At 41.4% G+C, this 26,319-nt stretch overlaps 1 protein-coding gene across 1 annotated transcript in view; it reads right to left on the reverse strand.

Annotated features, from left to right (window-relative positions):
- The window catches only part of MINDY3 (MINDY lysine 48 deubiquitinase 3), a 696,716-nt gene that overhangs the window by 316,900 nt on the left and 353,497 nt on the right, over window positions 1–26,319 (reverse strand). Inside the window, exon 10 of the mRNA XM_029588822.1 lies at window positions 10,792–10,872. Coding sequence (XP_029444682.1) covers window positions 10,792–10,872 — 81 coding nt within the window. The remainder of the gene's footprint in view (window positions 1–10,791; window positions 10,873–26,319) is intronic.

Here is a 26,319-nt window from a genome sequence, read left to right on the forward strand (position 1 = left end):
TACACTGCATACAGTCTCTCTATCTAACATATGGCGAAAATCTGTAAAGTCAGAGTATATAAAAAGGCTCCTCATTATGAGTGCAATCACCACAGAATACTCTCATATATCATCTTCAAAAATACGATTAGAAAATCTTAAACATCTAAAGGATCCACTCGGGAACATTTGATTCTTGCCTTTGTCCTGTGCTCAATTTTTATGGTAGACACTCCTTAATCATGTGATTCCATTTCACATCTAAAAATGTACAAACATTGTTGTTACCTCCGCATCAGATGTTAGATATGTAGAAATTCTAGTTTGGTATGGAAGTTTTCCCAATATTTTTTCTTAACATAGGGATTGTTCCACAACATGCCTCTTTTCAGCTAATGATTGGCATGCATCCCCTGAGGAAGCCTAAAAGTGGTGAAACAGAGAGAATTCTTCTTTGTTTATTATATACATTGTCTCACTATTTTGGAAGTGATACAATGTTTAATAAATTGTAATTGACACATTGTTCTCTATGGTTTATATTTTTTGGGTACTTGGTATTGTTTGGGTACTTTGTTATCTTTGGAGTATACGAGTTGAGTGTAATGCATGAGTTAGACAGGATCTTTTTGTATGTCTGTGTGAATGCATATAAGTGGTGTTTTTAAAGATGATTAGATATGATTAATATCAAGAATATGTTTATTACATACAATTCCATTTTCTTTTGATAATATGTAATTATGAGCTTTTCAAAATTTATTTTTGTCAATTAAAGATGTTTGCAATATGATTGTAATGGTGTTGATTCCTTTATATTAAAGATACTACCTTTTGTATTTTTGTACCTTCACAGAATAGTTATTAGATCAGCATTATGTCCTTTAATATATTATTCCTGGGTAATAGTTGTTTACTTATATTGCTTAATTATATTTGTTCATTTCTTTAGATAGTATACTTGGATCCTCAAACTATGGTGGACTTGTTCTGGCGAGACAATTAATAATGATTTCCTAATTCTTTTTACCTATATGGTTTTCCTTTGTGTTGGTTCTGGATTTTTTTTCTCAAGTTTATTTTGATGAACATAATTTGAAATTCATATAAATAAAGAGAAAGAAAAGAGCTATGTGCATAAAAGTAGCAATTTTCAAAAGTCCTTTTATGCATGTAAATCTATATTTAAAATTACTTTCTTAGGCCTAGATTCATCATTTTCCTATAATTTTCACATGAATATTGCCTGTGATATAAAAAAGGGGCATGGTTAGGATAATTTTTCAGTTACCACAATGTATGCTATTTTGGCGCTTCAATGCATGCTAAATTTAAATGTATGCTATTTTGGCGCTTCAATGCATGCTAAATGTATGCTATTTTGGCGCTTCAATGCATGCTAAATTTAAAGCACCTGCAATATTTTCACTTCAGAAGCTGTGAAGTGCCCAGACAGGCATTACTATCACTGTAGGAGGGTCAACTAGTAACTAGAGGTGAGGTTTTAGTGGTGGTCTAGGGTTTTGGGGCCAGTTTTACATTCACAGTGAGATGCATAAACAGCACAGTACACATAAGTGAACATTTGATGTGATTTGGAATGAGGAAAGCTAGACAAAGTTGAGATTTCTATAATGTACTCTCACCCTAGAATGAAGTATTCTCTACCTGGATACTTTCCTTATTCCAAATCACATCAAATCTTCACTGATGTGCACTGTGCTGTTCATACATCTCAATGTGAGTGTAAAACTGGCCCCCAAACCCTGGACCACCACCAAAACCTCACCTCAAGTTACTAGTTGACCCTCCTATAGTGGTGTAAATAGGTGACCATTATGTGTGCCACCCCAGAGGCTCTCTCTCTACTCCACTCCTCTCCCCTCTCCTGCCCAAAACGGAATTCGGGCATATCGCACAACTTAACACCAGGAAAAAGGTGGAGTTATTTCTGGCACTGAAACATGCGATAATGTGCGTTATGTTATCGCATGCGACGTTAAACATCCCTCATTTTCATAAACCCAGCACAAACTCCTCCCCTTTGACTAAAATAAAAAAATATACATACACATCTCGTGATGCAATAAATAACGCATGCGTTATTGCGGGTGTTAGGACCCTAAAACCCGCAATAACACCCTAAAACATTTTGATGAATGACCCTGTTAGATTGAAAGCCCTCTGAGGACAGGGAAATATCTACTATACTAGAATGTAACTCACCTTGAACTGCCAACGATAAAAGCATGGAATAAATATAATAAATACATAAATAAATAAGGCAAGGGCTGCAAAAACAAGATCATTCATGCATGTGAAATGCTTTTATAAATCATAACATATGAACTGCAATACTGGCTCAGACCAAGGGTCCATCAAGCCCAGTATCCTATTTCCAACAGTGGCCAATCCAGGTCACAAGTACCTAGCAAGATCCCAAACAAAACATAGATCCCAGGCTGCTAATCATGCAATTATAAGTAGTGGCTATTCCCCAAGTCTACTTGGTTAATAACAGTTTATGAACTTCTCCTCCAGGAACTTGTCCAAACCTTTTTTAAACTCAGATATACTAACTGCCTTAACCACATTCAAGGCAATGAATTCCAAAGCTTAATGGTGCATTGAGTGAAAAATAATTTTTTCCAATTTCTTTTGGCTGTGCTATTTACTAACTTCATGGAGAGTCCCCTAGTCTTTGTACTTTTTTGAAAGAGTAAATAACCAATTTATACCATATTTTTCACTCCATAAGACGCACCAAGGATTCAGAGGGGAAAAATTAAAAACAAAATTGTGTGCTAAACCGGCTGTGTCCCCGGGCATCTGTGCATCTTATGGAGCAAATTAGGGGAGTGCATAACATTTTTTTTTTGTCCATTTTGTTTTTGGATCTGGGGAGGGCCATTTCAGACCACTCCCCAGATCAGAAAACTTTTATCTTTCTCTTTCTGTGGGACCCCCACCCCAAAAAAATAAAACATCCCAACCCTTTAAATTAACAACCCCCCACCCTCCTGACCCTCCCCCCCCCCCCCCCCAAGACCTGCTAAAAGTCCCTGGTGGTCCAGCAGGGGTCCGGGAACGATCTCCTGCACTTGTGCCGTTGGCTGACAGTAATCAAAATGGCACCGACGGCCCTTTGCCCTTACTATGTCACAGGGGCTACCGGTGCCATTGGTCGGCCCCTGTGACATAGTAAGGGCAAAGGGCCGTCGGCGCCATTTTGATTACTGGCAGCCAATGGCCCAAATGCAGGAGATCGCTCCCGGACCGTTCCTGCACCCCCCGCTGGACCACCAGGGACTTTTGACAGGTCTTGGGGGGGGGGGGGGGGGAGGTGTCAAGAGGGTGAGGTGCTGTAGTTACATTTTTAGGTTTTTTTTATATTCGCTCCATAAGACGTACAGACATTTTCCTCCCACTTTTGGGGGAAAAAAGTGTGTCTTATGTGTGCTGTGTGTGTGGCCCAAAGGCCACACACACACACAGCAAGGCAAGGCAGAAGGCCCGAAGGCCACACACACAGCAAGGCAAGGCAGAAGGCCCAAAGGCCACTCACACCAAGGCAAGGCTAGAGCAGGGAGCCCAACGAGCTCGATGCTGAAGCACTGGTGTCTAGGGTAGGCAGGGCTATAAAGGCACATCCAAGACATAGAGCAGATGGATTGGGCCAGCCAGGAGAGCCTGCTCTTGAAGGACCCCTGGTGGTGAAGCGGTTGCACAGCAGCCATAGCCGTAACAAGTTCCTTGAAGATGTCATGGATGGGAACTGCCATGATCTCCTTGGGAGCATTGACGAACTGGAGTACTTCCAGCATCTTGTGTCGTGCATCTTCCTCTGGAGCAACTGGAAGGGGATGGCATCAGCAATGGCCCTAACAAACCCCACGAAGGACAAATCCTCGGGGGGGGGGGGGGGGGAACCAGCACCATTCCTCAGGTGCGGAGGGTTCCGAGAGGGGGTTGTCCGAGTATTCGGAGAACAACTCCATGGAATCACCTCCCCAGGGGTCATAAGGCCCTTCCTCCTCACTAGGGCCAGCACGACGTGAGCAAGGCCCGTGAGGGACATCAGCCCTGGGTTCCAACAGCTTCGGAGGCCTCAAGGGCACCGCAGGAATCGACTGTTCCCCTGGCATCAAGGGGACCGGAGGTTGCGGGAGGCCAGAAGGACCCGGTAAGGGCTCGGGGAACAGAGGCCTCGGGAACACAGCGCCGGCCATATCTTCTTCCTCGGACGACCCGATGATCGGGATCACTCCAGTGGAGGTCATCGGTGGCCACTGGGGAACCGAAGGCCCCTCGGGCACCAGTTGCGTTGGTAGGGCACCTAAAAGGATGTCCAGATGCTCCAGCAAGGGTGCAAGAATCGACGACGGAGGCTCGGTATGGGGGCCGGTGGCACAGGCAGCTCAACATTTTGGAGCACCCTGAGTACCACAGACAGCACCCTGCAATCCAGCTCCTCCTGAAAGTCCGGTATGACCAGGACTGAGGGAGGGGGAAGAGGCATCACCAGCCCTTCCTCGGGTCTCCAAGGTGGGACGGTGCCCGGCACTGATATCGGTGGGGAACGCCTGGGACTTGCGGGAACATTGGAGGATGGGGCCTCTGATGGCCGGTGTCACTTTGGTGGCGGTATGGCCACCGATGGTGCCGTGCTGGAACCGTGTGCAGATGGTGACCGGTAGCGATGTTTGTAGGATCTCCCACGGTGCTTGGCCCAGTCTTTCCCCAGTGCCGAGGAGGCAGAGGACCCCGAAGACTGGACAGTGGTGAAATCACAGAGGATCTGTTGTTGTCCCCGCAATCTTTTGAGGAACTAGCGAGAGGAACAGCAAGAGGGAGCATATCGACTGCTCGGTGTCAAAGGCTCTGATGCAGGAGTGGAAGGAGCAGACTTTGAAGAACAGAAAAGTTTCTCCATCTTATCGATATGTGCCAGACAGCCTTTGGGGTCATCTGGTCACACAGACGATATCCACGGATGTCGTGCGAGGCCGAGGCAGAGAATGCAAACCTCTTGCGGATGCGTGATGGACATGGTCCGCGGGCACTGGGGGCACTGATGAAAACCGGATGACGCCATGAAAAAACACCCAGCTTGCGGTCAATGACCCAGCGGTCACCGCAACAAAAGGCAAAAGGTAGTAAAAAAACCCCAAAATCTACCGCACCAAGGAGGCACCGACCGTGAATGGGATCCCGACGAGGAAGAAGGGAAAAACCCCAAAACTCTCGAGAAAATAAGAAAAGAGAGGAGCTCCACGTACCGCGAAGCAAGTGCACCACGGAAAAGTAGAGACTGAAGGGGGACCTCATGTGAACACGCAGATAGTGGCATGTTGGGCATGCTCAGTGTGGTCAAAGCTTCTAGAAACTTTGACAAAAGTTTTCTGTGCTGGGCTCCATCGGATGATGTCACCCACATGAGAGGACTACCATCCTGTTTGTCCTAGGAGAATTCACTTTTCTACCTAAGAGCCTAAATTTATTTTCCAGAACCTCCCTCCCATACCTTCCTTTGTTGTTGGTGCCCACATATACCATGACAGCCTGCTCCTCCCAAGCACTGTCTAAAATCCACATGTATCCTTGCCTGCCTGATATGCGAGGTCTGCCACCTTCGCACCTAGCAGGCAAGTTACGAAGCAATCCTCATTTCCACCAGCTACCCAGCTATCCACATTCCTAATAATCAAATCACCAACTGTGATGACCAACCTAACCCTTTCCTCCTGGGCACTAGCCTTTAGAGAGACATCCTCTGTGCAAGAGGATAATGCATCTCTTGGAGAGCAGGTCATTGCTACAGGATCACTTCCCGCTACACTAGGGTGATGCTCTTCGACCAGGTGATTTTGCTACTCCAAAGCAGCACAGGGGCTGCCAAACTGGAGTTGGGGCTTGGCTATGTACCTGAAGATCTCCTCTGTATACCTCTCTGCTGCCTCAGCTCCTCCAGGTCTGGCAGCCTAGCCTCCAGAGATCGGACTCATTCTCTGAGAGTCAGGATCAGATCTTATGATTTTAGTTTACAATTTTTAGAATTCTTTTTTAAACTGAGGAAATAATGGATTCTTCTCCTTTATAAACCAAAGTTTGCCCAATAAATTAGAAAATCTTTAGCTAAAACAAGAAATTGCATTCAGGTCAAGTAATATCTCAGTCAAACTTTTATTATAAATTAATAGGTACGAATTACACAGGGTAGCAAAGTGACATTTTCATTGAAAATTCCTGCGGTACTTTAGAAAATGAGGCCCACTGTGTAACTACAGCATGGGTTATTTTTCCCTATATGCATCACCTTGCACTTATCCACATTAAATTTCATCTGCTATTTGGATGCCCAATTTTCCAGTCTCAAGGTCCTCCTGCAATTTATCACAATCTGCTTGTGATTTAACTACCCTGAATAATTTTGTATCAACTGCAAATTTGATTACGTCACTCGCCGTATTCCTTTCCAAATCATTTATAAATATATTGAAAAGCACAGGTTCTAGTACAGATCCTTGAGGCACTCCACTGCCCAACCCCCTACACTGACAAAATTGTCCATTTAATCCTACTCTCTGTTTCCTATCTTTTAACCAGTTTGTAATCCATGAAAGGACATCGCCACCTATCCCATGATTTTTTACTTTTCTTAGAAGCCTCTCATGAGGAACTTTGTCAAATGTCTTCTGAAATTCCAAATACACTACATCTACTGGTTCACCTTTATCTACATGTTTATTAACCCCTTCAAAAAAGTGAAGCAGATTTGTGAAACAAGACGTCCCTTGAGTAAATCCATGTTGACTGTGCTCCATTAAACCATGTCTTTCTATCTGCTCTACGAATTTGATCTTGAGAATAGTTTCCACTATTGTTCCCAGCACTGAAGTCAGTCTCATTGGTCTATTGTTACCCGGATCGCCCCTGGAACCTTTTTTAAATATTGGGATTACATTGGCCACCCTCCAGTTTTCAGGTACAATGGATGATTTTAACGATAGGTTACAAATTTTAACTAATACATCAGAAATTTCATTTTTTAGTTCCTTCAGTACCCTAGGATGCATACCATCCAGTCCAGGTGATTTGCTACTCTTTAGTTTGTCAATCTGGCCTACTACATCTTCCAGATTCACAGTGATTTTATTCAGTTCATATGAATCATCACCCCTGAAAACCATCTCTGGAACTGGTATCTCCCCAACATCCTCATTAGTAAACATGGAAGCAAAGAATTCATTTAGTCTTTCTGCAATGGCCTTATCTTCCCTAAGAGCCCCTTTAACCCCTTGGTCATCTAATGGTCCAACCGACTCCCTCACAGGTTTCCTGCTTTGGATATATTTAAAAAAGATTTTACTGTGACTTTTTGCCTCTATGGCCAACTTCATTTCAAATTCTCTCTTCGTCTGTCTTATCAATGTTTACACTTAACTTGACAATGCTTATGTTTTATCCTATTTTCTTCAGATGGATCCTTCTTCCAATTTTTGAAGGATTTTTTTTTGGCTAAAATAGCCTCTTTCACCTCACCTTTTAACCATGACGGTAATCGTTTTGCCTTCCTTCCACCTTTCTTAATGTGTGGAATACATATGGACTGCGCCTCTAGGATTGTATTTTTAAACAATGTCCATGCCTGTTGAACACTTAACCTTTTCAGCTGCACCTTTCAGTTTTTTTCAAACTATTTTCCTCATTTTATCAAAGTTTCCCTTTTTAAAGTTTAGTGTTAGAGCTGCAGATTTACTTATTGTCCCCCTTCCAGTTATTAGTTTAAATTTGATCATGTTATAATCACTGTTGCCAAGTGACCCCTCCACCGTTACCTCTCTCACCAAATCCTGCATTCCACTAAGAATTAAATCTAAAATAGCTCCTTCTCTTGTTGGTTCCTGAACCAATTGCTCCATGAAGCAGTCATTTATTAAATCCATGAACTTTATGTCTCTAGCAAGTCCTGATGTTACATTTATGCAGTCAATATTGGGGTAATTGAAATCTCCCCTTATTACTGCACTACCAAATTGGTTAGCTTCCCTGATTTCTCTTAACATTTCAAGTGGACGCTAGTATACTCCTATCACTATACTCTTCCCCAACACACAAGGGATTTCTACCCATAAAGATTTGATTGTGCATTTAGTCTCATGTAGGATGTTTAACCTGTTGGACTCTATGCCACCCCAGACATAAAGCGCCACCCCAACTCCCGGATGCTCCTCTCTGTCATTGCGATATAAATTGTACCCCGGTATAGCACTGTCCCATTGGTTATCCTCTTTCCACCATGTCTCTGAGAATCCAATTAAGTCTATGTCATCATTCACTGCTTTACATTCTAATTCTCCCATCTTACTTCTTAGACTTCTGGCATTAGCATACAAACATTTCAAAGTGTGTTTTTTGTTTGTATTTTCATTTTGCTTTTTAATTGATATGAGTAAATTGGAATCTTTTCTCTCTTTAGCACACACACATACTGTCATACAGGATCCCTCTCACTCTTGCATATACACCCAACAAGCTCCCTTTCTCTCTCATGCATATACCCTCACACAGGTTACTTATGTCTTTTTCTCAATAACCTCTTCACTCAGGCTCTCTCACACATATACAATCCCTTCACACAGACTAGCACCCTCACATGCACATGATCCCTTTTTCATACACACCAGCTACCAATATCTCACACACATACACACTCCTTCACAATCTCCGCATATAGGCTCCCTTTCTCTGGCACCCACACTCAACCACCCTCCCTGCTCTCTCTCACCACACCCTGCTCCCTCACACCCCCTTCTCTCCCCTTCCCATCACACCCCCTTCCCCTCCCCTCACCTCTCTTTACACACTTACTCTAACTGGGGCTTTCATCTTCGCCACAAATGGCGCACACTCCGTTTGCGGCATGCCGGGGTTTCCTCTGCCATTTTCTGTAGAGAATTTGGCAATTCAGCACGGGGGGGGGGGGGGGGGGGAGTTCTGCGCATATTCTGCGCTGTGCAGTAGCACAGAATTCCCCCAGGACTATAAATTTACTACTAATAGCAGAATACATTCAAGGCTATGGCAATACAAAGATAGGCAAATATAAAAATCCACTTGCTACGTTAATTTCTATAAAATTCTAATTTACTTTTGAAAGGTACTAAAATATTTTAGAAGGGAAAGAGAGCTACTGCAAAATGCTCATTGCAAGAAAATCATAATAAATGTGAATTGCATAATTTTGTTTCAAGTAAACATTAAAACATTAAAGTCTTCCCAAAAAAAATTCTGCACTTGCGATCATTTACTAAACATTTCAAAGTGCATGTAACATTTATATAATAAGAAGCATAGTGGCCTTTCTAGACTGTTTTGGTAGTAAGATATACCTCCACAGTCCATATTATAAGAAAGTATATCCAACAACTAAGACATAAAAGCCTTCTTAATTTTACAGAATGTTATTTTGACCTGATTGCTGAATTTAAAATTCCCAATCCTCTCTACCAAAGTTGTACATTAGCATCACTTATGAGCTTATAAAATACTAAGGGCCGGATTTCAAAAGGGTTCCGCACATAAGGTACGTGCGTAACCCTTCTAAAACGGCCTTGTGCGCGCTGAGCCTATATTGCATAGGCTTCCGGCACGCGCAAAGCCCCAGGACGCGCGTAAGTCCCAGGGCTTTCTTGGGGTGGACGTGTCAGGGGGGCGTGACGCGGTCGGCGCGTCATCCAAGGGCGTGACAGGGGGCGTGATGCGGTCGGCGCGTCATCCGGGGGCGGTGCCGCAGGCGTGGTTTCGGCCCGGGGGCGTTCCGGGGGTGTGGCCGCGGCCTCCGGACCAGCCCCCGGACCGGAACATGGCGCGCGGTAGCCGGCCCAGCGCGCGCAAAGTTTGTGCGATAGAGGTGGGGGGGGGGGTTTAGATAGGGCCGGGGGAGTGGGTATGGTGGGGGAAAGGAGGGGATGGTGGGGGGAGGCGGGAGGAAACGGGCAACATGTGCAGGGCTCGGCGTGCGTAAGTTGCACAAATGTGCACCCCCTTGTGCTCACCGACCCTGGATTTTATAAGATACGCGCGGCTACGCGCATATCTTATATAATCCAGCGTACTTTTGTTCGCGCCTGGTGCGCGAACAAAAGTACGCGCACGCGCTGTGTTTTAAAATGTACCCCCCTAAGGGTTTAATTTAGATGGAAATCAACTGTGCAGTGTCCGTACTGAACAGCAAGCCCCAAACTGCCAGTGGTTGGCTGCCCTAGAGCTTATATATTCGATACATATAATAAAAACTTTTGTATGGATCAGATTTTTAAAAAAGACAATTCTTGGATTCTGTTTTACAACTGAATCTATTCTGCAATTATCAAGGATTCTTCCTATAGGCATAAAATACAAGAAACCCCTTGATAGATCAGATGCGGTGTCTTATATAATACAGACATATAGGTTACGAGATGCTAGTTCAGACTGGCTAGTTTAGACTATGTTAAAGAGAAATACCACACAGGTTAATAGATTTTCTGTATAAACTCAAAACATTTATCATGCTTAAAATGGAAGACAAAGGTTATACACAGGGTACAATTACAGAAAAATAAAAGGTATACAGCATGTTTCAATGCAGACTAGAGTATTTTTTTTTTTAATTAAGCCCATCCATTTCAGTCTTTCATAAATTATGGAAACTTTTAGACAAATGTTTGATTGAAAACAGACAACCAAGCTGCAAACTAGAGCTGAAGCTTGAACACATATAGGGTATTTATGCATGAAATCATGTAGCAAGAATGAAAATCATTATACCTTGGCAAAAAATAGAGTGAGGTGAGTTTCACTGCCAAGTACCCATATAGGGAACTTGGGAGATTTCAAGAAGGAACCAACCTAAAAAAAAAGATACAATAAACAGTAGATCAAGTTATGTTTATAATCTGATTGCAAATATACTAAAGTGGACTGAATCAATTTAACAGTTGCTGTGGTGATATCAAATGATAATCATAATATGCTATGCAGCAGTAAGTTTTTACTTAATACACTTGATATAAATATACTGCATTATATCTAACTACATGCTCTTCACTGACCTTTCTGTATCATTATTGCAATACTATCAACAATTAATAAATATCCACATCAGGAAAAAACTGTCATATTAACTTTATTTTTCTACCTATCCTGTCAGTTCTCTTCAAACCAACATAAGTACTGTTTGGCTTTAACCTTATGACTGGTCACTAAACAGGGCCATCATCTAAACAGCAAACCCCCATCTGAATAAATATTTAACTCTTTTCTTTTATCATAACTAACATGGTCAGAAGAGTGGTCAGAAGAGTTCAATGTGGATTCCAACATATTCCATTCCTCTTTGGAAGTGAGCAGCCACAAAGTTCCTAAGTTAACAGATATGAAGAAGGATATCTAAAGGCAGGAACTGTCTCACAAAGCTCACCAATGACATCATCTTATTATGTTGGCCCAATAAAAAATATCATATCCTACAAATATTCTGGCATAGCCCCTACAATTAAGGAACACTTTAAAGCATGAAATGTCATCAGACAGCATACATGGCATATGGTAAGAACTGCTGGTAAAGTTATACTAGTGAAGCTGAAAGGCAAATGCAACTTCTTTTTTTTTTTTTTACAAAATTATATTAAATAATCAAATTAATAATGGTACAGACCAACTTCTATGAACATAAGGCATTGTATATAAAGCTACAACAATCTAAAAAAAAATATAGAAGATAGTGGAAAGCATTCATATCTCAAAAGAGTATAGTTAAGGATAGAAATGTTATAGAACCCTTTCGCCTATAAGCAAGCAGAATAGAAATCTTGAACATAACGGCATTATCAGCAAAAGGACGAGCAATTGCTGCACCTAGAATTGGCATCACACTTAATGTCAATGTAACAAACTATCTCAGCAGATTCAAAACCCCTATAATGATATCACTGTTGTAGCCCCCCTTTGCCCAGAATATATATTATCCCTATGTGTAGGGATGAAAATAAAAATACCAATATGAATTATCTCTAGCTCTGTTATGATGTGCCTATCACCTCAATAACACAAATATTGATCTTTATGGCCCCATATTTATTTTAGTACTTGTAAATAATATTCACAACACTCATAAAAACAGAGCAACTCTGTTTACTTAGATAAAAGAGGTAATTCTGGCAGAACATAAGGATACAGCAATATGCATCACAGTATAGAACAATATAAGCTTAACCAGAACTCACCAATAAAACTACCCCATACCAGTCAAGGTCAATAAGAGTCATAACAATTTTAAACAGAGAAAACACAGATGGTTGTAATAATTAAATCACTCACTATTTGTGACAAAGTGTTCCGACAACTCCCTCACTCTATCTTAAGGAGTCCGGTTCAGGCTTTTAACGCAGGTCTCCTTAAGGCAGAAGGCAAAGGGAGGTTCCCTACACCCTGCCATAACAGCCCAGGCCTAGAGAGCTTGAAGGGCCCCTGGGAGCTGGTAGGACCTCATGATACAGCCAAACAATAGACATTTACCTGTTAGTTGTGCCTCAAGCAAGATGAGCTACTATTTTGATTCTTGTATCTTTGAAGCATCATACCTGCATCGTAACTAGGTTGGTCCAATCTTATTGCAGTTTTAGACAAAATCAGTAAGTTGAAAACACAATTCCCTAGCTGTTCTCCAACAAAAGCATTTGAAGATTCAAATGGTATTAAGTGGTCCACGTTCAACAGAGTATCTAAATTGGAAATTAGTCAAATCATTACTAAAATTAAACCTGCCAATCACATGACCTAATTCCAGCCAGCTCCTTGAAACAAGTACACAGGGTATTCACTCAGACAATCACAACATTGATTAACCTGTCTCTCTCAGAAAGAACTGTTGCAAATGGGTTAAAAGAAGCTGTGATAAAGCTGATCCTAAAAAAAATATAATGGTAGAATTGACTATTGGGACAGCTATTGTCTAATATCCAACTTGTCGTTTCTCACAAAAGTTCTTGAGAAAGCAGTTTGTCTCCCAGCATGTAAATCACTTGGAAGGTCAAAATATTCTCTCCCTAAATCAATTTGGATTTAGGAAACATCACTCAACTGAGACGTCACTCCTATCATTAATGGACTTGGTTTTACGAGGGCTTGACGCAGATGAATCTTATTGTCTTGTGCTAATTGAACTAATGGCCACCTTCGACACTGTGGACCATAACTTGTTATGCATCAGATGAGAAACATCGGGATCGACAGCAGGGTTCTCAGATGGTTATCGTCATTTCTATCTAACAGAACATTCCAAGTCAATTTTTCCGCATTAGATGTATCTGTTCTATGTTGAAAGAATTTGAACATCAGACAAAAGTATTGTCAACAAGATTTACAGCTAGGTGATACTCAAAAAAAAGCAATAAGGCAAGCACACAAACAAGCCAGATTTTGTGACCGACAAGTATTGCTACATTGCAAATCCTGGAAGGATAACAAAAGATTAGTGAGTTGAAACATACTACTATGTCAGCAGAGAAAGTGGAAGTGTTATGGAAACACTGGCACGTATTGGCTTTACATGAGATTTTTCATGAGGCTCCATTAATTGCATTTTCGCAGGGCCCTAATACACATGAACAAATTGTAGATTCTCATTTTGGCGATTGTCACTCAAATTGTATAGGGGAGCCCTGCAGGAAAAATAAATGTGACTTTTGCAGCAGTGCAATAGTAGGAGTGACATGGGTGTTGTATAGGAGGTGGATCCTTGGGCTGAGGTGGGGTTGACGCAACCCGTAGGGAAGGGCCTACGGGTCCCCACCGTCAGCAGGCAGAGTGGGCTGAAGCTGGAGGCCACTGGAGCTTCACCTACACAAGCCCACGTTCCCCTCGGGTTGAGCCTTCGGGTGCCGGGACCGGCAGGACTTAGGAGGGCCTCAAGGTTAAGTAGGTTCAGCCCAGAGATAGCAGCCAGCAGGTGGCGTGGTACTATCTTGGATAGGACAAGGAACAGAAACTCAAGCACCAAGGGACAAGAAGGAACTGAAGAGGCCTGAGCAAAGGAAGGCCGAAGCCTTAATAGTCCGTGTCCAGAGGATAGGGGCAGAGGAGTCACTGTCAAGCTTGAATGGAAGCTGGCAGCGCTTGGAAGGTGTAGCAAGCAACGTGGACCTCTGGACTCAAGAAAGTCTGAGGCGAAGTCGTTCATAGCAATAGTCAAGGCATGGAGAAGGCAAGTGTGGTCAGACGTAGCAATAGTCAAGGCACGGAGAAAGCAGGCGTGGTCAGACGTAGCAATGGTCAAGGCACGGAGAAGGCAGGCAAAGTCAGGCGTAGCAGAGGTCGGGCTTGGAGAAGGCAGGCGAGGTCAGGCGTAGCAGAGGTCGGGCTTGGAGAAGGCAGGCGAGGTCAGGAGTAGCAGAGGTCAGAACCAGGTAGTCGATCCAGCAGACGAAGACAAGACGAACATAGGAACCAGGAACTGAAGACACAGAAACACGATCAGGAGATACAAAGAAGCAACGAGCACTCAGGACCTAAATCAGGAAAGAGGAGACCTGTTGCAAAGGCAACGCTGAGGAGCGCTGCCTGAGCTTTTAAATGTTGAGGGAATGGACATCAACATCCGGGTCCGCGGCCAAGTTCCCGCCGCGGGCCTGTCAAAGGTTTCACTGGTGCGCGCGTGCGTAGGGAGGGGTGCGGCGCTGCCGGCAGCGTCTCTCCGTGAACCGCGCAGAGAGGCCCGACGAATGGAGGTATCCTGGCTGGAGGTCCCTGGAAGCGGAGTAGGGCCAGAGGCGCTGGTGGAAGTCTAAAGTCGGGATTGGCGGCCCACCGCCGCCAGCGACGAGGAGCTGGAGCCTGAAGCTTGTGTAGAGGGGTGAGAGGACCACGGGCAGCGAGCGTAACAATGGGATGATCCTGTGATGGGTTATCATGTGAAAAGAAAGACTGTGACTGACTGCAGCTCAGAAAATGTGGTATAAGCCCTTATTTGCCCATGTCCTGAAGTGTATGTTGGTCGTACTCAGCGCTCAGTTAAAACCATATTAACAGAACATCGATCAAAAGTTAACACAAGAACTTTAAGTGTTCCAACTGTACAACGTTTTATGGATCAACAACATACACTTGATCAGGTAAAATGGGTGATATTGGAACAAGTCCAGAAGTCTATTTGTGAGGGGATTTAAATGCCTGGCTGAATTACAGAGAACAGTTCTGGATATATACTCAATACTGTGTCCCTAGATGGTTTGAATGAGGAATTGGATTAGACATCGCTCCTATGGTTTGTTTTTTTTCAAAGGAAGGATTGGCTGTTTCCAGGTCCCACAATAATGTTTAAAATGTTCGCCATCATTGTTGGTGATTTTTAGGTTTTACAAGTTGGTGCTAGAGACAGCCGCTGGAAATGCTGGAGTGAGGTTCACCCACTAGAGAACAATGAGGAGGTTCTGCTGATGAAGGATTGACTTATGAAATGCAGCCATGTCGGGATCTACATTTGTGAGTGGGACAACGTACGAACTAAATTACCTTAAGTACTTTTGTCTTGGAAAGCAATTAATGATGGCGGATCAATTTTAAAGTGCATTGTGCAAAAAATTCCTAAAACAATAATATAAAAAACATATAAAAATTTACTGTTTGAAAGGGGATGGTTTGATGATAGTCAATGATTAAGGTGGAAGCTACGATAACCGGGATGGTAGTGATTTAATCTATGTATGAAACTACAATTTTCCACTTAAAAATCTTTTTTTCATACAGTTAATAATTTAAGCCTTTTTAGATTGAGAGCAGTGAGGCAAGTGTGCTTTTTGATATTAATATTACACTCCTGATCTGGAGATTAGATATTTGTGTGTTACATGCTGAATAAGCCAGTGCAAAAGATGACCCACTGCTTCTTGTTTCTCATATAGCTGCTACCTATCCTTCACAAGGTGATGAAAATACTCCATTAGTTTCCAGTGCTTCTTTATCATTTCCTTCAGGACTAAACTGCTGCATTCCTCAATCCCCCAACCTCAGGGCATCCTTTACTTCCATTTTAGAGCAAGCGCACAAAGCATTGGATCTCCTGATAGCACCTGTTTTCCAATTCCCTTCTCATGTTACTGTCACCATAAGTAATAAATAAAACCAAGAACAGTCGTGTCTCTCCAGCCTAGCTGCCAGCCCTCCATCTTCCTTATTATCACTAAAATATGGACCAAGGTATAGCTCTGGTCTATTACCTAGATGTGCAGTACAGACTAACTATACAGACTGCTAGTCTGCCCTCACTACACTTGCCGTCTCATTCAACTGCCATCAGTGTGCTGTAAGGGAAAGGTAGACAAGCATAGTATTCTGACTGGTCCAGATGTCACTGGTGAAATGGATGGAAATCCCTTTCACCTTGGTCAACTCCATCTTCATCCAAGTCGGCACAGAGCATACAAGAGTGGGGTCACCCCCCTACTGACTGTTGTCCTGAAGGGCTGTTTAATTAGGGACTAAGAGGCACAGTATCCACTTAAATCCCACATTCTTAACTAGGAGGCTGATCGTATAGGGCATAAATTTCCCTGATGCACTGTGCTACCACCTACAGTGCTGCCTGCTTTTTAACTCAGGCAGTGTGCAGACCACCAATCAAACTAAAAATTCATCAACTAAAGATTAATGATGCAAAAAAAGCTATATTTAAAAAAATCAAATCCATGAAATTGGATATAATCTAAACTGTTATTCTCCACTGTAAAAAACTTGACAAAATCTTAGTTTTTGGGTACTTGCCAGGTTCTTATGGCCTGGATTGGCCACTGTTGGAAACAGGATGCTGGGCTTGATGGACCCTTGGTCTGACCCAGTATGGCATTTTCTTATGTTCTTATGTTCTTTAGAAAATGGCTAAGTAAAACCTTGTGTACTATCCCATAGTTATAACCAATTTGCTTTTTTTTTTAGCAGTAAACTGGAAGTGATAAGTAATAAATTTCTACCGATTACAGATTCCTTTACTTTACTTGGAACAAGTCACATATTTGCTTAAATAAGCTGGAAGTAAAATTACATCCACTATCTGTTAGCATTTCTTGGGGAATGCCTACTTCACAAAAGATTTTCATTAATTTCCTCGCTATAGCTTTTGTAGTTATATTTCTTAGCTGGATGGCCCAGGGATATCTAGTGGCTTAGTCCAAACCCACTAAAATGTATTGATATCCTGCCTTACTACATTCTAGGGGACCTACCACCTCCAGAGCTAATTGCAAGCTGGGGTCCCAACTATTAGTAAAGGAATTAAGGATGCCTTGGTGGCCTTTTTTAGCAACCAGCTGGCACTCTGGACAGGAAGCAAAGAATTGCTTCACCTATTTATAAATCCCTGGCCAGAAGAATTATTGCAGATAAGTCATGGTACTGGCCACTCCCAGAGGCCCTGCTAAATGGGTTGTTATGCTCAATCTCTAATAAATCTTTAGCAAAGGTTCGCAGTACCACCAATTGCAGTACCTCTTCTCCCCTCCATTCATCCACCCATCCTCTTCTACAACAAACCACCTTGGACAAGAAAGTAAGGGGGTGGTAAATCCTGGTTTTTATTTATAGTCTTGCCCTCTCTCATCATCACCTTCATAAACAATTCTTTTAACATCAGGTCCTTTTGTTGCTAACTGGAAAAATCTGCCAGAAAACTTCCCCTCAAATCCTCTTCCTCTTTCTTTTCTTCGTCTTTTCTCCGATACTGCTGCCACTTTCTCCTTGGCTCTTCATCTTACATCTTCCCAGGGGTCTCACCAAATCCTCTCCTTCAAAAGAGAAGATTTATTTTAGTCTAGTCCTTGCTCTTTCCTCCCTCACTTGTCTCTTCTAAACTCTAATTTGGACTAACGTCTCTTGCTCCTTCCAACATTCTTTCATGCCCACCCAGTCCCTACTTAGCACCACGGGATGTAGTAGATTCTTCATCACCACCACCACCCTTGTCCATCTCCCCCTTCCTCTTTTACCATCATTCGAACCCAAGTACTAGTGTATTTCTTAACCTCCCAGTGTACACATTTCAACCGTATGATGTCACTCTCATTCTGTACTCCTGCCGCAACCAATACTAGATTAATCAAAGTTTGGCTGTTACAGAAATCTACATAGCCCTTACTTTATATCCCCCCCACTTTATCTATTCTTGGGGGCTCACACTCCAACCTTTTTATTGCAAAAGCTTTCCCCTCATTGTTTCCCCGTAGGCTATAATCCATGTGGGGACAGTCCTTATGAAAATGCCCTTATTCTCCACAAACACAACATGCCCCCCTTTGTTTCTTCAGTCTGGGAAATTCCCACTTTCCTCAACTCATTAGTTTCCTCTCCCCCATATTCTCCCATCTCCTTGATGAACCCCAAAAAGGGTTTCCATCGAAATGTGTCCCCCCTTCCCTGTCTCATTTCATGTCGGCATGCATAAACTTCTTAGCCAAGGTTACTACTTTTGATAATGTATCAGCTCCCTGCCTACTGATCCACTCCCTCATCTGTGGGGGCATTACTTTTACCCATTACTCCATCACCACCATCTTTGCCATCTCCTGCTCTTTTTTCCCTCTGGCCTTATCCATTTCCATCAAGCATTCTTTAGCTGTTGCACAATTACCCTGGGATTGACAAAATGAGAAAATCCTAGTTCCCTAAACCTCTTCCTATAATATTCTGGCAACAATTCCAATCGGTCCAGAATGGTGGCCTTTTTTGCTCTATCATCCTGGACCTGATCATTTGGTAGCACTCTATAGGCAATCTGAGCCTCTCCAGTCACAAGGGACCAAATTTATGTCTCAGATTCCCACACACATCAAACCAAACCAAGGTACCTGGTATTCTAATTATCAACAATAATAATGTAGAACCACTACATTGGTTCTACATTATTATTGTTGATAATTAGAATACCAGGTACCTTGGTTTGGTTTGATGTGTGTGTGACAATTTTGGAGGTTCTGGAATAAGAGTTTTGGGCATATTGTATGTGATAGATATCATTAGATTCCCAGCCAAGTGTTCGCTTCCACCACCTTTTTGAATGTCACCAAAAAAGCTTTTGTTGGCAATTTCACTTCTGAGGGTGGCTGGATAGTCATTTACCTCTCCTCACCTTGCACTGCATCTGCTCTATCCCCTGACCCAAGGAAGATTTCTACTATACCAGCTGTTTAGTCAATTTAATCTGCACTTCTACTTGCTATTGAAACCACTGCTGTTGTTGCTGCAACACCATCTGCCTCAAAATGTGTTGGTTCAACTTGTGGTGTTGTTCTGATAGCCAGGTGAGGAGCTTCTCTGCAATCATCTTTTTTTGTGCTTCTACAAAACAGAAACACCATTCAAGTGCAGTATTTCCCCTCCCCCTCACCATGACAGACACCAGACTCTGGCTGCCCAGCAATTTCTTTTTCCCACTCCCATTGCAATATGCTTAACCAAGAAGGCTCCTGAACTCTTACCTCATGCCTTTTTGTTCAGAGCCTTGCTAGGAGATCTGTGCCTTCTCCATCGGGTCTTTGCTCTCTCAGGACTGGCTCCTATCCAGTATGGCATTTTATCCCACTGCTACCACCATATGTAGTAAATCACTACAATTAAGTTTGCAGTCCATTTCGCTCTGCAATTTCTTTTATAAATCCAGCATTTGATGTGAAGAAAGAAAACTCAGTTTGTGGTCCTCATGGTTCTGCAAACTCTGTTATAATACAGTGCTTGACATAGAGCAAGAAAACTCACAACTTGTAGTCATCTTAGTTTTGCAAACTCTTCACCGATATCAGAAGCCAGCTCACAGTCTCTCTCTCTCTCTCTCCCCGAATCAGCACACCTGTCTATAATTTAACTTGGGTGCTGGGAATCTCTACTCTTGTTTTGCTTGGGACTCTACCCCCAGAGTCTTGCCATCTTTCCATCTGTCAATCACCAGAGCTAGGCACTGCTGTTAGACATCCTGGAAACTATGGTTTCATGTGGCATCTATCTTCTCCTCCCAAGAGAACATACATTTTATTACAAAGGGACAGTGCAAATTGCAGCACTAAATCTATAATATTCATACCCCTAGAATATGCAACATAAGGGTAGAAAACAAACAATATAGCACCAATATGTGCCAGTATTTTATAATACTACTAGCTATGTCCGAAGAAATAAATACGTATAATCTTAGAATTTATTTATTTTAATTCTGCTTTTTCAGGTACTTCAAAGCAGATTACATTCAGTTATTACAGGTATTTCCCTATCCCCAGAGGGCTAGTCCAGATTCCTTTACTGGTTACTGATATGCCAATAACAAATTTCTGTTGGCATAATGTGTTTGTTTATATGCAGATTTAACACAGGACAGTCTATATCCCCACTCAAGATATCTCTTTGCCAATTCTTCAACAGATGTCAAATTCTCTATCTTCAGAATAAATATGCTATAGGCACAAAAAACTGATTTATCAGTACCCCCATTTTTAATTGTCTAGGGTCATGACTCTGGATTTTGAGATTTGGTGTTTCGGGCTTTAAAACAATACAAGGATGTGTTTACCTTAATCTTTAATGAAGAGAGAAAAAAGCTTTAAGGGACCTTTTCAGTAACTCTAACCCAGTGGTTAAACTTGCAGATAAGGAAAGTGGAGTAGTTATTCAAAATCAACATGTTTCAGCAATATTAAGGCAGTTGAATGATAGCCATTATTATAAGATTTGTGAAGATCCAATACATAGTTTAAAGTCTATGATTAAAGAGCTGGTTACTAAAAGCAATCAACAGTTGTTTTTTTTTACCACTAGGGAGTCTTAAATTTTTAATGGTCCAATTTCCATGTGTTCCAGTAATATATATTAGAGATGTGAATCGTGTGCCCGATCGTTTTAACGATCAGGTTCGGATGGAGGGAGAAAAAAATCGGATCGTTAGAGATGTGATTGGCGCCATACTGGCAGTCGATCGCCTTTGCCCTCACTTTGTCACTGGGAGTGACGGTTGCTCCCTGTGACATAGTGAGGGCAAAGGCGATCGGCGCCATTTTGAAACCAGTCCAGCTCCGGCATCGGCACCGAGGGTATGATTGAAGGGATGGCTCCCGGACCCCCCGCTAGACCACCAGGTACATGTAAAAGGTTTTTGGGGGGTCGGGAGGGTGGGAGAAGCAAAGGGGTAATTTGTAAAGGGTCAGGGTGGGGTTTGTTTTTTTTTTATCGGGCCATCGGCGCCATTTTTATCAGTGGTAGCCAAAATGGCGCAGATGGCCCGAGAGCGGGAGATCGCGCCGGGACCCCCCCCCCCCCTCACTGGACCACCAGGTAATTTAACATTTTGGGGGGGTTCGGGAGGGTGGGGGAGGGTAAAGGATTGGTTTTAAAGGGTCGGGGTGGGTTTAGGGGTTGTTTTGGTGTGCCGGTTTTCCTGCCCTCCCCCAAATAATTCCCGTACTTGATTTAACGATTTTTCACGATAAATCGAGGGAATTCCTATTGTATCGAGTCCCTTACCGATTAATGACGATTTTAAAATTATCGGACGATAATTTAAATCATTAAAAAACGATTCACATCCCTAATATATATGGTTCCGAAAAAACATTTTCAGATAGCTCCTCTTAGTGCCCAGTTATTTCAGCTAATGGTTTGGCATGTGAGCAGTTTTCTATTTTTGTCAATACATCTTTAAACATTTTGTAACATCCATATGTTCACAATTACAAGATTCTGCACATATGTTACGTCTTCTGCAAGAGATACACTAAATGGCTGATGATGCGATATTGGTCACCCTTGTTGGTGAATCTGTTTACTCCAAAATCCCTCAAGCATCAGCATTAGAAATAATACGTTCTACCTTGGAGAAACATACGAACCCACATCATATTCCATCTGGCTTTATCAGAGGTTTGTACGAATAGTGTTATTTAGTAATTATTTTATGTTTAAGAAGAGTTCTATGTGCAAGTCTAGAGTGTGGCAATGGGTGCGATGGCTCCTGATGTGGCCCTATTCAAAGAAAAACTTTTAAATCAAGAGACAATATAACATATTATATATCAAAAATAGCAAACCAAAAAATGATATAGCAATCATATATAGATGTACAATTATTTTATTATTAACCAGAGGGATAATGACAACTTACAAACAGAACAGCTGTTAAACGGAGAATGTCCAACTAATGACGTGTTTATCCTAGCAGATGAAAACAAGTCGTTCGAGTGTACTAAAATGTCCTGTCTCCTAAAAGAAAAGCAGGAGAATATTCCAACCTTTTAAATTCTGAACCAAATGCCAATGTTTTTTGGGGTTTTTTTTTATAATCTCAATCACATCATGTGCCCAATGGGAAAAAGGTAAAACATATACCAATGAGGGCGATTCTCAGGTATTGCGTGGAGTCAATAAAAGTTGTCATTATCCCTCCAGTCTTTTTTACATCCTATTTCTGGAAAGGAACTATTGCTGAAGGCGGTCACAACGACTGTCGTTGTGTATATGATTTGTTGTCCTTGTAATTTATTTTGTGTGGGCAAGACAATAAGGAAAGTTAAGACGCATATTATGATGCACTGCAGTAGAATTCACAATGCAGTAGTAAACACTCTGTTGATTGAACATTGGTGGCAGAATCATCATTCTTTTGATGATCAGTTTTTTGTTCTACAGCATGTGGTGAGTAGACAGGGTGGAGATTTGAATAAGATGTAATTAAGGGCTGAGCAATGCTGGATTTTTCAATTGAAGATTTTAATTCCGAATGGTTTAAATGACAAGGTTCATTGCATACCTTGCTTTTGAATTTGGGCCTTTAGATTCTGATTAGTTTCCTCCTGATATATATATTTCTATTGGGCTAGCTGGTCATGTGACATTTTTACCAAGATGGCAGTATTGTAAAAACAAGCATTTTCGTACTGCGTCTTTTGCAACTGCTTGGTAAGTGGCTTCAATCTGTTCTTTGTTATATTATTGACATGGCAGTTTTTTATTTTAAATTTATGTTTAGTGTTTGTGTTTTGATTGTTTGAAATTGTTTTTTTTGCAGAATTGTATACATTCAATGTTTGTTCACTATTTTGATTATACTCTCAAAACCGGAGGTAATGGTTGTTTTGTAAACAAAAAGGTTTGTGATTCATTTTAATTTTGTTGATCTGTGATTGTGTAGGTTAAATTTTTTTTTTTAATGTTTGTGAGTATATAGATAGCCATATAAATGTGAATGACATATATTTATGTGATTTTGATAGTGTGAGATGGTTATTTTTTCAGACCTTATGAGAAGACTCTTTCTATGTGAGAAGATCTAGACAGAATAAGGAAAAATCATTACTCCAAAGTTATTTTATCTGTGTTTCTCCCTGTGTTAAGATGAGCTTCAATCAAGTTTTGAAATATAATTGTATCCTACTGTACTTTACATGGTAAAGTACAGTAGGATACATCCTATATGTGTGTGGATATGAATGTATGTGATGTATGTTTTTTTTTTTTAATTGGAGATTCTATATAGTGCTTACTTTTTTTTAAATGTAGATCTTTATAATTATTTTGTATTTTTTGGAATTTTTTGATGAATAAAAACATTGCACATCTATATATGATTATTTGCTATACCATTTTTGAGTTTCCTATTCGAAGAAAAGCATTTAAAAGGATCATTGTGTTTTCACTACGTTACCTTGTGGCATTGATATGATTTTTTTTTTCACCTTGCAAGATTTTTTGTTACAGCTGCACGAGTTTATGAAATGTTACATTGTCAGAGTTTTGGGATCAAGTGGAAACAGAAATCAATAAAATAATTGGGTTATGGGTGCGGCTCGCTTCCACTTTGTGCTTGTTGGGATTGTGGTTGGATATGGCTATAGGGAAAGACACGTGCAGACTTTCTAATGACCTCATTCATGCAACACACTTTGCAATTGCAACATACTGGAAATCAGTGCCATTACTTGTTCAATGAAAACAAGCAAGTCCATACTATTGCAGTATTAAAAAAACTGACATCTGTGCTGCAGAAAAAGAAAACTGTATATAACAGGATTTAGGGACCCTATTGGAAATATGTGGAGACAGAAGGGCTGTCACTTATTGCTGCATGAGAGAAGGGGAGGAGACTGCTGGACATGCCAGGAACAGGGAAAATTAAGATATTGTTAAATCTAACATTTTTGTAAGATGTGACACCAGGGCACCTAATTGAAAATATCTATATGCATTACAATGCATTATAATTTCAAAAGGGTGCCATTTTTAGATATGCAAACGTTGTTTATAATTTAATGCAAACTTTCCCATGTTATCTCCCACCCTCTTTTAATACCTTGTTTACATGTTTTAATCGTTCAATGTAAGGCGCCATGCCTGGCGCCTGTTTATGTTACAATGTGAACCGATATGATATCCTGGATGAATGTCGGTATATAAACATTTTAAATAAATAAATAAATAAATTAAATAAATGTTATCAAAACATTGGATGGGTTGAAAACCAGTCTTTATTAAAAATCTATAGATTGGAAATATAAATTATTATTCCTGAGTTATATTCCTAATAAATAAAAAATGGCATTACTGATAAGTCAATTTTTGAGCCTATGGCATATTTATTCTGAAGATTGAGAATTTAAGACAACTGCACAAGAATTGATGAAGAGATTTCTTGAGCTGAGAAACCCACTGTCTTGGGTTAAATTTGTATGTAAACAAGCACTCTATACCAACAGAAACTTGTTATCGACATACCTGCAGCCAATAAAGGAATCTGGACTAATATGTGTATTACAATATTCTAATATTTTTTCAGACAGTCGGTATTATTAAAACGTACTGACGTGTTAGCACTATATCAAGTGTTGGCTAACCCTCCCCGTGTTGCGATTTTTAGAGGTAGGAAGAGATTTAGAGGTACAATCTGCACTTACCCCTCCAATAGACATATGCCAAATACAATGCAGACACAGCTTAAGGGCAGGTTATTTTTGTTGCCAAACTGAGGGCCCAATATGGATACATCCAAGAACAAAGAGAATATATAAAAAAAGGAGTAAGACTACATGTATAATCAACATGTGTTGTATATCTACTTATTTGTCCATGTAGCTTAGTTTATGTTAGATGTACAAAGCGAGCCATTAAGACAAGGATAGTGTAATGCTGTAGTTATTTGAATATTTTGAAACTTCTGGTACCTATAAATATCTTATTGTGTGGAAGCAGGTCATGTGTTTTCAGACCTGAAATAAACCATCATAGAACAAATTTTGCTGTCACCCCAAAGAGGTGGTTTAATAGGATGGTTAAATTACCGTGAACAATATTGAATATTTACACTGGACACTGCACATTCTAGCTTGGAGAAGAGATGACTGAGGGGATGTAGGATAGAGGTCTAAATAATGATGAGTGGAGTGGAATGGGTAACAAATCGGTTGTTTACCCTTTCAAAAAGTATAAAGACTAGGGGATAATCAATAAAGTTTCTAGGTGATACATTTAAGGCAAATAGGAGAAAATATTTTTTTATTCAATACATAATTAAACTCTGGAATTCGTTGCAGGAGTATGTGGTAAAAGCTGTTAGTGTAGCTCGGTTTAAAACAAACTTTTGGACAAGTTCCTGGAAGAAAAGTCCATAAACCATGTTTAAGGTGCACATGGGGAAATCCAATGCTATCTTTGGGATAAGCAGCATGGAATCTAGCAACCCTCTGGGATCCCGTCAGTTACTTGTGACCTGGATTGGCCACTCCTGGAAAGAGGATACTGGGCCTGAGGACCTTTGGTCTGACAGAAGATTTTTCATACTATGTTCTTATTTAAATGGTTCCTCATGCTGTGCAACCTCCCCACTGCCATAGGTCCTCAGCGAGCCCCACTCCCAGCTGTGCAAGTAACTTTCTCACTGATCACCTGATGCCTCAGCCCCAACCCTACTTAACCCTGCCTGTCCATTCCCTCGGTGCTTCTTCATTGAATCACCTCAGCTCTTTGAACTGGGCAGTCTGGTCTTGCTGTTCTATTTTTGCCTTACATCCTAAACAGGCCTTCTGCCTCGCCTTGTGGCCTACCTGGATCTCCTGCCATGCCTTGTGGCCTATATGTGTCTCCTGCCTTGCTCTGTAGCCTGCCTTGGCTTTCTGCCTTACTCTATCGCCTAACTTGGCCTCCTGCCTTGCTCTGTTCCCTATCTTGGCTTCCTGCCTCGCTGAAAAGGCATATTTTGGCCTCCTGCCTTGCTCTGTAGCCTACCAGGTTTCCTTGCCTTGCTCTGCAGCCTTTCAGGCTCTCCTGCATTGCTCAGTG

This window comes from Rhinatrema bivittatum, chromosome 2, assembly GCF_901001135.1.
Source record: "Rhinatrema bivittatum chromosome 2, aRhiBiv1.1, whole genome shotgun sequence".
NCBI lineage: Eukaryota > Metazoa > Chordata > Amphibia > Gymnophiona > Rhinatrematidae > Rhinatrema > Rhinatrema bivittatum.